Genomic DNA, 11,991 nt, shown 5'->3' on the forward strand with positions numbered 1-11,991 from the left:
GAATGGTTGAAGAAGAGGGGAAAAGAAGGGAAAGTGTGTAGATACATGATGAATGAAGTAAGACAAGAAAAATGAATGGATAAGCAAATGTATGGGTTGAGAAAGAAAGGGAAGATTGAGAGTAACAGAGATGAATAGACATATAGATGAATAGAGGAATAAGTGAACTTAGCACTGGTGGCTTGTGCCTCTAATCCTAGCTAGTCAAGAGGCTGAGATCTAAGAATCATGGTTCAAAGTCAGTACAGGCAGAAAAGCCCATGAGTTTATTATCTCTAATTAACCAGCAAGAAGCTGGAATTGGCAATATGGCTCAAGTGGTAGAGCACTAGCCATGAGCAAAAGAGCTAAGGGACAGTACCCAGATCACAGATGTTAACTCTCATGGCTTTGGTGAATGTCTGCTCCACTTGGACTATGATGGCTAGAAAGGAGCCAAGAACAGCTGTGCAGGTGTGCAAGAGACAGAAGAGGGAAGGATCTAGAATCCAGTTGCTTGAGCTGAACATAATTCCTTGGTTTTTGCAGTACTAGAGATTGAACGCAGGACTTTCTGCATGCTAGACAATCACTCCATGACTTGAGCCATGCCCTTAACCACATAGCAGCCTTTTTTGTATCCTGTTTTGAGACACAGTGTCATTAATTTTGACTGGGCTATCCTCTAACTCAACAATCCTTCTGTTTCTACCTCCTGAGTACCTGGATTATAGGCATGTATGACCAGACTTGTCTTAATTGTTTAATTTTGGTTATGATTTTCCCCAATTAATATTTAACTTCTTAAGGGAAAAAAGGCATAACCTTAAACTTTCTTTTGCATGTTTCACATCAACTGACACAATGTAAAATACCAGTAAATATTTGTTGCCAAAATTAAAATCTAAGAGACTGTGATAAATAAAATAATGCAAATCCTTAAAATCCATAGAAGATTAAAATAGCTAATATTGTGATGTAATAAGATGAATAGTACCTCTTATTTATTGCTTAGAATATCAAGAGACGATGCCTCTGAGAACATGATCATAAAATGAGACCTGTTTCCTAGTTATAACTTTGGGTTTCAAAATTTATAAATTCTGATCAAGAGGTAGATTTCCAGGCAAAATCGCTACTTCTACATTTTCAAAGTCTAGCCTTTTTCAATAGGCTATATGTATATCAGTGTTTCTCTCTCTCCCATTAATAAATAACATATCTTATAGTTAGAGACAATTATACTAAATGTGTTTTTACTAATAAGAAGGACAAAGTAGCAGCAGAAGGAAATAACTTGTTAGAAGGAAAAATAAATGAATGAATGTGGTTGCCCTAAGACTAAAGAGGTTTTCTGTTTTGTCTATACATTTTCAGATTATTGCCTTTTTTTTGCCACTCCTGGGCCTTGAACTCAGGGCCGAGGCTCTGCCCCTGAGCCTCTCTGTGCTCAAGACTAGTGCTCTACCACTTGAGTCCCAGCGCCACTTCCAGCTTTCCCTGCTTATGTGGTACTGAGGAATCAAACCCAGGACGTCATGCATGGTAGGCAAGCACTCTACCACTGAGCCACATTCCCAGCCCAGATTCCTGACTATTGCCTTCTAAACCTGGTACACGCATAAATTCTCAGTTCAAGACAGAGGATATTGGCAAGCCACCATATACAGTGGTGTCCAAGGACCGTGTTCTTCTAGAAACCAATATAGCTCACATGAACCCATGTGAACACTTGGCCATCACAGCCTTGACAAAGCGCACACTGTACACCCTAGTCTTCATATGTGCTGGCATTATTTAAATGATTTCCCTCTCATATCTATCCTCCTCAACCTGTTGGATACGCCAATTAATCCCATTGCTTTCTCATTTCTTCCCAACTATGGCCACACTGGGCTGACTCACTATGCTTTGAGAACAGAAGGTTGGTTCTACCAAATGGATAGACTCAACCTGTCACATTTTAATGTGACAGCAGTGTGTTGGCCAGCTGTCCATCACAGTGACAAAATATCGGAAATAATCAACTCATGAGGAAAGGTTGGATTTGGTTCCTGGCTCCAGAAATTACAAGGCAAGAATTTTCAGGTCCCTCTGGGAACTTGGTTGCTAAAGCAATGCCAAACATAGAGGAAGTGAGGTCCAGGTAGGGTAAATCAACTATGAGCCACCGTTGCACTTGCTAATCATCCTGTCAAAGGGATTATTTTCCTGATTTCTTTCTTAGAATATTCTTTACTAGTATATGGAAAAACTGTTGTGTGTGTGTGTGCTATATTCTGCTAATTCACTAAAAGTAGTCATTATATCTAAAAGTTTTCTAGCGGAGCCTTTCAGATCTTCTAAGTATATCTAAGACCATATTTGAAAAGATGCATATTTTGGCTTTTTCCTTTTCTATTTTGGATCTCTTCCATTTCTTTATCATTCTGTGTTGCTCAAACTAAGATTTCAAGCACTATATCAAATGAGAGTAGTAGCAGTAGACAAACAGTTACTGAATTAAGAGGAAATGTTTTCTTATTTCTCTCATTCAGTATAGTATTGGCTATATAGGTCTGTCACCGTCTTTTGTTGATATTTTAACCTTCTAGTCTTTGTTTCTTCTTGGATTTTATCTTGAAGGAACACTGGATTGTGCATAAGGCTTTTCTGGATGTTTTGAGAAAGTTATGTGAATACGGTCCCTCATTCTGTTTCTATGCTGTATTATGTTTATTAATTTGGATACGTTGGTCCATCTTTGCATTCCTAGAATGAGACCAACTTAATCAGTGTGTGATCTTTTTAATGTGTCATCCAATTCTGTTTGCACTTATTTTTCTTGAGGATTTTGGGGTCTATATTTATTGAACTAACTGGTCCATGATTTTTTTAAATGTTGTACACTTATCAAGTTTTGGTATCAAAGTGATACTGATTTTGTAGAATGAATTTGAAGGGTTTCTTCATTTCTTATTTTGTGGAGTAGTTTGAGGAGATAGGTGTTAGTTCTTCTTAAAGTTCTGGCAGAATTCAGCAGTAAATCCATCCAGTCCTGGGCTTCTATTTGTAGATTTTTTTGTTAAAATTGCCATGTCCAATACAGGGCTATAGTAACCTTTTTCTTTGTGCAGGGGTAACAGTAGCCTCAGAAGTACAGGTGCTAAAGTAAAATGCTTCCAGAAAAACTCTTAGCCAAGCACAGCCTTTATGATTACAGTCAGTGGGAGATGTCCCCAAGTTCAGCCAATAAAGTGACATAAAAGATATATCTTTTATCTCTTCCTATAGGTAAATATACACACACGATACATGTGTTTACACATATCCATACATGTCGAGGCATATATGTACATACACGTATATCCATATGTGTGTATATACATGCATCATATAGTATAATATGCATATGATATACTATATGTTAATATAACATATGACAGTACATATACATATACATGTGTATTTTACCTTCATATCATACATAAATTTGTCATAGGTGAAAGTCTCTGTTTCTTTTTTTGGGGGGGGGGGTCCAGTCCTGGGGCCTGAACTCTGGGCCTGGGTGCTGTCCCTCAGCTCTTCAGCTCAAGGCTAGCGCTCTACCACTTGAGCCACAGCGCCACTTCCGGCTTTTTTCTTTTTGCTTATGTGGTGCTGAGGAATCGAACCCATGGCCTCATGCATGCAAGGCAAGCGCTCTACCACTGAGCCACCTTCCCAGCCCCAAGTCTCTGTTTCTTAAATAACTGATGCTCCTATTAATGACATGGCAGCACATTTTTGTACTATGAGAATGGACAAATCTCTTTTGTCACATCTTTTTTTCACACCCACAGCCAATGTTGTTTTATATTTAATTCCTGTTCTCGTTACTTTGCAAGATTCATAATTTCCCTATGCAGGGAAAACTTCCTCAGATGGCCTTCTCTTTCTGTCAAAGGTGGGTCCGGTTAGGAGTTAAACCAGGATGTGCTACATTTAGCATTGTCTGAGGCACTGGGCACTGTCCTAAAGTGAAGACCTACCATAATAAAGTCTGGGGCAGAGCCAGCCAAGCGATGGCAGGAGGCACACTCCTGTCTCTAGCCCTTCAGTTCTCTAAACATGCTCTGAGATGAAAGTGACACTGTTGCCATCTGAACTATGAATTCTGTTTTCAAAGCTAGCTTATCAATGAAGGTCAACACAAAGGGTAGAGCCCCAGGAATATGTTTGTATTCAGCACCCCCTCTTTGAATACATCAGATGTGGTCAGTGTGGTGGGGCTAGCATCCTACAGCGAGTATTTGTGTGCTGCCATGGCAACAGGACAAGGAATGCCAGACTGACATTTTCCAGAGACAAGAGTGAGTTTTCTACCTGCTCCTATCCCTATATCTGTCCCTGCCCTACCCCTGTCAAGGTGCAGACTTGTGATCCCAGTTGAGCAGCAACCCTTCTCACGTGGGCAACATGCAATGCAGAGGAGGACCTGCACTGCATTGAAAGTTACAGCCATTTTCAAAAGGCGGTTATTTCTTTGGAATATTAAATGCCACTGAGGCACAAAGGCGGTTTTGTTTTTGTTTTTGTTTTCAGAAAGAGAACTGGTCGAATATAAAGAATTTCCAAGAAACCTGAGCAGTCCTTGGCATTCTCACTTCTTCAACTTTTATGGACGCAAGAGATGTTGCCTGATAACAAGTCCTATGACTCAGATTCAATTCTTCAATTCCTGATTGTGCCAGGTAGTTCTTCTTTATCACTTTTTTTTTCTTTTTTGGGGGGAGGGCTATGATTTTTTTTTACAAAGGATTGTAAATAAGTGACTTTACACCTTCCTTTCTGAATAATGCTATTTGTAAGCACGTGTTGAGATAACTCATGATTCATAGATATCTATGTGAACAATGAGAATATTCTAACCTCAGACACCTACCCACAGTCATGAATAGTAAAGCAAAATTACTGGAACCCAGGCCATCATTGGGCTGCCCTAAGTGTCATCCTATCTCTTTTTTAGGTGAGTTTCCAGAACATGATAACAGCACAATCAATCCAAAGAGTAGATGACAACAATCCAGACATCATATGAGACCAAAGTCATATATAGATTTGTAAGGTTTAACAAATCAGAGAAGCACCAACTGTGTGTGAGTCCCATAGAGCTGCGTTGATGCTCCTGAGCAGCAGCAGAAGCACATATCCTAGGAAAAGAGGAACAAGCATTCCTTGGCTGCTGATACTCAGAGAGGTCCCATCTGTCCTCTTTTAGAATTACCGTAACCACTGCAATGTGCTTCCATGGAGAAGATGGATCATCTAAATGCATTCTAGTTCACAGGAGGCAACAATAAATGAACTCCTAAGTCCTGCTTCAACCACAGAGGAAAGAGGGAAGACATGAATAAAGATGGAGACAAGGACAACCAGACAAAGAGAAAGCAAAATTGAAAGAGGAAGGTGAAGAAGGAAAAAGAAAGAAAGAAAGAAAGAAAGAAAGAAAGAAAGAAAGAAAGAAAGAAAGAAAGAAAGAAAGAAAGAAAGAAAGAAAGAAAGAAAGAAAGAAAGAAAGAGAGCGAGCTGGAGAGAGGAAGGGAGGGAAGGAAGGGAGGGAAGAGAGAAAGACAAGGTAAAGAAAAGTGAGAAACAGAGAAGAGAGAAAGAAAAAGGATGAAAAGGAAGGGATTGAAAGAATCAACTTCCCCGCACTCTTTTCACCCCAACTCTTGTCAAGTTAATCCAGATCTCTTCTCTAGGCCCCAAACTGTTTCAGTGGATGAGATGCTAGCCTCTCCTGCAGATAGCAGGGCTGATGCCTGGGGGCACCTGCACAGACACACAAAGCTGCACATCTTATTCCTTCTGCCAACAGTGTAGTCACTAATGGTGGTCCTGATAACTTCCCCCAACAGGGTACCAGACAGGATGTGAGAGCAAGCAAGCACCCCAGGAAGCACCACTGCAGCCTGATGAAGGGAATCAGAGACTTAAGACTCTCTGGGGAATCTGAAGAGTGAAAGGTGGGCCCTGAAGTTGATCACGTCTGCACATGTGAATGAGGGTGATATGGGCACCGTCCAGGTGCTCACATCTGTGATCCTAGCTACTCAGGAGGCTGAGATCCGAGAATTATGGTGCAGAGCCAGCCCAGACAGAAAGTCTGGGAGAAATTTAACTCCAATTAACCATGAAAAAAATGAATAAATAAGTAAAGTTAAATAGTAGAGTGCTAGCCTTGAGCAAAAAGCTCAGGGACCATGCCCAAGCCTTGAGTTCAAGCCCTAGACTGGCACACACACACATACACACACCATCAGCCAAATTTCCAGGACAGCACCCAGGGCCCTCTTCTCCCTTGTTTGATAGCATCATACTTGGATTCCCAGCACTTGTTTGTCTCTTATGTATCCGGTCCTAGATATACCAAAGGTGGCAGAGAGTAGCTGCCCTGATGAGCCCACATACTCCAGATCCCTCCATCTGTTCAAACCCCTCCTCCCTCACATCCTGAGACAGCAAAGATCGCTAATGGCACTGTTTTATTGACAAGGCAGAAGCATTTATGTGTACCATCCATGTGTATTTGAAAAGAAGAAAGGAACAAGGAAAGATCCATGTGGATGTTCAAGCGGCCTGGACCAGGCATATCCCTTCCAGGAGGAGGAGATATTCACCAGGGCTGGGCTGTCACCTAAGGGTGGATGTATGGCAAGGCAGGGAGGGGGAGGGCTGCAAGTAAGAGGTGGTCAGCATGGTCCAGCCTGGGCCAACCTTTAGGCACTGTGACAGCTGTAACTTTCCATGGAGATTTTCTGCAGCCGGGGTCCAGTATAGACGACAAAGGAGCAGATTTCTTTCTGCAAAGGAGAAGAGAAAAGGGCAGTCAGTGTGAGTTACAGACAAAGGGGAAGCTGTTTAGCCATGAGATGCCAGAGTCGGGGTGTGGAATGATGGTGAGAGTCTTGGCCTCCCTGACCTCTGTGGAGTCTCAGGACACTCAGCCCAAATCTTATGTCTCCTCAGCACCTCTCCCATTGTTCCACCAGATGGCCTGTGTCACCCTCATCCCTGGGTTCCTGGGGTCCTTCCTGCCCCCACATAGACCTTTAAGGTATAGCTATTTAAGTCTTCTAGGAGCCCAAGGGACAGGCAAGGGATGGAGGTTCACTGCCCCCAAGCTCTGAGGGTGGAAGCAGGTGGTCGCTTCTGCACATGTGGATGAAGTAGTTCCCAAACACTGTTCCATCCGGCACCTGGCCCGAGGCCAATAAGGATACAAAGTCAAGGAGTAAGGGGGTGGGAGACACCCCTGAAAGTGGGAGTTTAGCTCTCCCCAGAGCCATAGTGTCAACAACAACCAGCCTGCCCAGGGAAAGGGGGTAGCACACAAGGGTTTTGGCCACTTGCAGACCTCCAGTGTGTCTAGTGTGCCTCTAGCATGGCTGACCAAGCCTGGGATTAAACATGGCATCTTTTCCCTCCCCAGGAACCACCCCTGCAGCTGCCTCCTCCAGTCCAGCAGGTAGCAAAAGGCGAGGAGGGCTTCCATGTCTGTCTAGTTATGAGTCCTCACATTCCCCTCACACATGCACACACATGATCACCTCCTACACACCCACATGTACATCCACATCCACACTCACACACTCAGACAGTTGCATACATATGGCCCTCACTTGAGAAGAACACATACACAAGCACACAGATTTCCACATCCCATGGCTGCACAATGGCCCACAGTAGACACATACCTTCTGCTGATCCGGCTGCTCACGGAAAGGACAGTCAGGCAAGTGGGACTGGGACTTGGTACATGTGGTCCAGCCCATCTCTATGCGCAAGTAGTATTTCATTCCATTCACGACCTATAGTGTAAAGAACAAGGTTCACGTAAACACTCCGGTCAAGCTCACATGCATGCAGTTATGTTGCATGGAATTAGTTACGTGAAGTGGATAGGTTTGCCTAAGGTTCACTCCTGCATTTCTGAGCTGTCAGAACCATCACCCATGAAAAGCACACAGCCATTGCTTCTGAAGGGTTGGCTGCAGGCTCTATCCTTACTGCTTAGCCTCTATCCCAACTGCTTATCTTCTGAGCAACTCTGACCAGGTATCAGGAAAACAGAAGGCAGAAGCTGGGACTAACAACCCTTCACTGACTCAGGAGGAGAGACAGCTGTAAAGACCGTCTTGGAGGAGGCAAATGAACAGCTCCATGTTCTAGCAGCCCAGCACTGGTCTGAGCAGAAAGCCAAGACTCTGGGCCATACGTAGCACAGGAGTCACCAAATTCTGCCTTCTGTGGCTCAAGAGGCAGAGACACTGATCCATTCTAGAAGGGTCTGATGATTAAACTCCAGTGCCCAGCATATAGCCCATGCAGGATCCCTCTCCTCCACTTATCCCAGACTGACTATTCCCACATTCCACAGCAGGAAGTGGGGTGTTTCATATACAAGGGGAGTTCAGGCCAACAAGGAAGACTGTCCCCCAGATGTCCCTTCCTTCAGTGTGACTGTTAATGGGAATATGAATCTCTCAAATGTGTCACATACATGTGTGTCTGTCTTACTGTGTGTCTTATTGTAATTAAAGAATAAGATTTAACTCTTTCCTAGCACAGGACACCCCAGACCCAACTCATCAGAAATGTAGCCAAACCCAGTGGACAGGGCTCTAGAACTTGCCCTGCAAAACAAGGAGCAAGGTCCGTGCTCCTTTGGCATCATTCTCCTATCCGTAAAACAGATCTCATAGACCCAGTGCCCTGTAACACCCTCCAAATTAGTGTCACACGAGGGATGCACAGGCCAGCAAGAACCACGGTCCATGGGAAGCCCATTAATGTCCCGGGGAACAATGGCAGGTGATTGCTGCAGCAGGAGACGTGGGGTGGCCTTCCCTCATCTGAATTTTGAACAGGAAGTAGACATGAACTGTAGTCACTATGGGACCAACAACACCTTTGTCACTGGTGTCTATGTGCTGCTTTGCTATGGGACTTGGAATGTCTGGTCCCAATTCTAGCTCCCTTTCAGGGTCAGTCCTGGGGCCCAGCATCCCTACAGGCTCCCTCAGGATCCAGCTGATGGCTCTCCTTCTCTGTCCAAGGCTAACTGGCCTGCAGTGGCCATCTACCATAGCAAGTAGTCATGTGCCCAGGGCCACTGGCCATGGTATACCCCTCTCAGAGTGGGAGATACTAGCCCCTCTAAGCTGCTCCATGGGAACCCTCCTAGGCTGCTGTACAGAGGAATCGATCAGTTTCAGGATAGGAAGGAAACAGGTTAACTAAGCAGCAATTTACAAGTCGTGTTGCTTAAGGATGAGGATGCATTCTGAGAAATGTTTTTCCTGGGATTTCACATATGCACACTAAAATGGTCATGATGTCACTAGGCAGTATCATCGTATGGGACTTCCCTTGTATGTAGGGCTTGTGACTATGCAAGTGGCAGACTTCTCCAAAGGCTAAGATCATGAAAACAGAAGGAGCGATCCACACAGAAGGCGGGTGAGGAAGTGGACAGTGAGTGCAGCTGTGCCTGAGTACCTAGCAGCGGGCCCCCAGCAAGTCCAGAGAGTCTGTAGTTGAGAAAATTGCATGTGGCAGTGCCAAATCCTGATTGTCAAAATGGAATTGTGGGTGTATAAACAACATTCACACAAGTGTCTGCTCTCAGTTCAGAGAAATACATGCATATAAACCCAAGATCCAGTTTGATGGGAGAGGGGGTGGGTCGTGAGGGGGATCAATAAACACAGGCAAGCATTCATCCAGGGAGAGGGGATGGGGGAGGATGCGCAGGGGCTCTGTGATGCCCACACCAGATGTTCCATGACAAAAGGTTAACAAAAGGTTCAGGAGGAATAATGCTAAGACATCATTTAGTGAAGGCAGCCCAGTAGGAAATCCCCTCTTTTCCCCCCAGGCAGTTTAGTTAAGTAATGGCTCACACTGGGTTCAGAAAGCCTATAGACTTTCTGGAAGTAGAACTAAAGGGCCACATGTCCACCTGCCCTGCCTAACCTTGCTCTATCCAAACTAGTGGGGACATTTCTCTGGGCCAAGCCTTCAAAGTGTCCCAGGGCTCTGGACAATTAAGGAGGTCATGGAGCACAGGTATGTTTGTGTCCTGTCTCAATCAGTGCAAAACACCTCAGACCAAGATCAGCAATGTAAGCCTAGTGTAGTCCAGAGGGACTCCGGAGAGGGTGAGGGCAGAGGGCCAGGATTCAATCAGGCAAGGCCCAGGGGAGGCTGGCACACACCTGCTGCCTGGCGCTTATCACCTTCACTGCGCGGCTGTAGTACAGGTCATTGTTCGCGTCATTGTAAACTCGGAGAGAGAAGTCCACCACGCGCTGTACCTCCTTGTCATTCGCATCGGCTGCCTCCACATGGCCCACTACTTTCTGCTTCTCCTTGGTGTTAGTGCAAGCTGCAAGGTTCAAGGTCAACGCTATAACCAAAGCGGCCAGCAGCAGGTGCAGGGTTTTTGCCATGATTGGCTAGGACACAGGGCTGGGGCTAGTGCTGAGAGATGCCACCGCAGGAAGCAGAGACCCAACCCAGAGGAGTGAGCACTCCCAGCTTCTGTGGCTTTTATCCCTCCAGGGCCACCACTCCCTGCCCCCCCCTTCCTAACCCACTCCAGGCTCCTCCTTTTCCTGGTCCTCCTCTCTTCCTCACTTTGGGCCCTCCTCTCACCTTGTCATGGCTCCTCCTCTTTTACCTCTTCTTTCTCCCCTTCCCCTAGCTCAGCCTCTCCCCCACAGGTTCTACCCCTCCATCTGAGAACTCCTAATCTTGGGTGACCCTGGATTCCATAAATGTGCGCCCTCTCTTCAGCCCAGAAAAGTCCTATTTCTCCAGGAAAGGAGGAAAATAAAGCTGGGCTTCCTGGGGTTTGGGGAGGTCAGCAATGCCAGGTCTGAGAATCACTGCACTGCATGGGGTGCAATTCCAGGGAAGTTTGGAGGAATACACAGCACTTGCCTTTTGTCTAGGGAACTTCTTGCCCAGACGTTAAGTGAATTCATCTTTATTTCAGAAAATTAAAAAAGAAAAAAACACCTTTTTTCTTAGGAATCATTACCACCACTCACTACTATTCACTTAAAAATCCTTCCAAAGGCTTCCCTGGGGACAGATCTGTAAGACACAGGGACTGAGCCTGAACTTCACATGGCAGTCGCTGCTCAGTAGAGATGTGACTCAAACCCATGTGTAATTTTAAAGTTTCTAGAAGACTCACTCAAAAATAAAAAAAAGGTAAAAAGGTGAAACCATTTTGATCAGGTTTGATTTAACCTAATATGCCAAATGTTACCTTAACAAAAAGGAACAATTGTTGAGGCAATTTACATCCTTAGTATATGCATACTGAGCCTTCAGAATTGTGTGTGTATATCACATTTCAGACTGATATCCGTTGGGACTGGTCTCATTTCAAGACTGGTTGTGTGGTGTTTTTCACAGAATAACCCAGCTTTGGGATATGTGCTGGGGGAGGGGTGATCAGTCATTATACTTAGGGAAATACAGGTGTTTCTGTAATTGGAAGTGAGAGAGAGAGGCCGAGACACAGAGAGAAAGAGAGAGAGACAGAGACAGAGAAAGAGGCACCTCTGGACACTGATCAGGTCTTGCCCAGACCAGAGAAATAGCTCAAGGCAAAGGTCATGAAGTACATCTATGTTTTGTGTTGTAGAAACAGGATGCCAGTGGAAGATATGTAAGCAAGGAAGAAGTATGATGTGGAATGGCACCTGGCAGCTGTGTGCACAGTACGCTATGGGTGGAGCCGAGCATGAAGGGTATAGGGAGACCTCTACCAGGCTAAGGAGCTCAGCAGTAAACACCAGAGCATAGAGTCTGCTTTTGCTCAAGAAGCCACCATACTATAACTATAGTCCTCTATCCTGGCTTTGGATACCTACCAGGATTTTGCAAAAACACCTTGAATGAAGCCTGATTCACATGCAATAAAAGGCCTATTTGATCTATCCAGACAAGAATTACAGTAAACACATGCACCTA

At 44.7% G+C, this 11,991-nt stretch overlaps 1 protein-coding gene across 1 annotated transcript; it reads right to left on the reverse strand.

Moving 5' to 3' along the window:
* Nucleotides 1-6,529: 6,529 nt before the first annotated feature.
* LOC138817199 (cystatin 10-like) lies at nucleotides 6,530-10,464 on the reverse strand. Its single transcript, XM_070007602.1, has 3 exons — nucleotides 10,221-10,464; nucleotides 7,698-7,811; nucleotides 6,530-6,803 (listed from the first exon to the last, which is right to left on the reverse strand). The coding sequence occupies exons 1-3, from the start codon at nucleotides 10,452-10,454 to the stop codon at nucleotides 6,720-6,722; spliced, it is 432 nt and encodes a 143-aa protein (XP_069863703.1). The 5' UTR covers nucleotides 10,455-10,464; the 3' UTR covers nucleotides 6,530-6,719.
* Nucleotides 10,465-11,991: the final 1,527 nt, after the last annotated feature.

This window comes from Dipodomys merriami, unplaced genomic scaffold (assembly GCF_024711535.1).
Source record: "Dipodomys merriami isolate MVZ:Mamm:240054 unplaced genomic scaffold, mDipMer1.0.p SCAF_7, whole genome shotgun sequence".
NCBI lineage: Eukaryota > Metazoa > Chordata > Mammalia > Rodentia > Heteromyidae > Dipodomys > Dipodomys merriami.

Coding starts and splice junctions, on each gene's coding strand:
- LOC138817199 (XM_070007602.1), bottom strand. CDS start 10,454: ATGGCAAAAACCCTGCACCTGCTGCTGGCCGCTTTGGTTATAGCGTTG. Junction 7,812..10,220: donor TGATAAGCGCCAGGCAGCAG/GTGTGTGCCAGC, acceptor TTTACACTATAG/GTCGTGAATGGAATGAAATA. Junction 6,804..7,697: donor AGCAGCCGGATCAGCAGAAG/GTATGTGTCTAC, acceptor TCTCCTTTGCAG/AAAGAAATCTGCTCCTTTGT.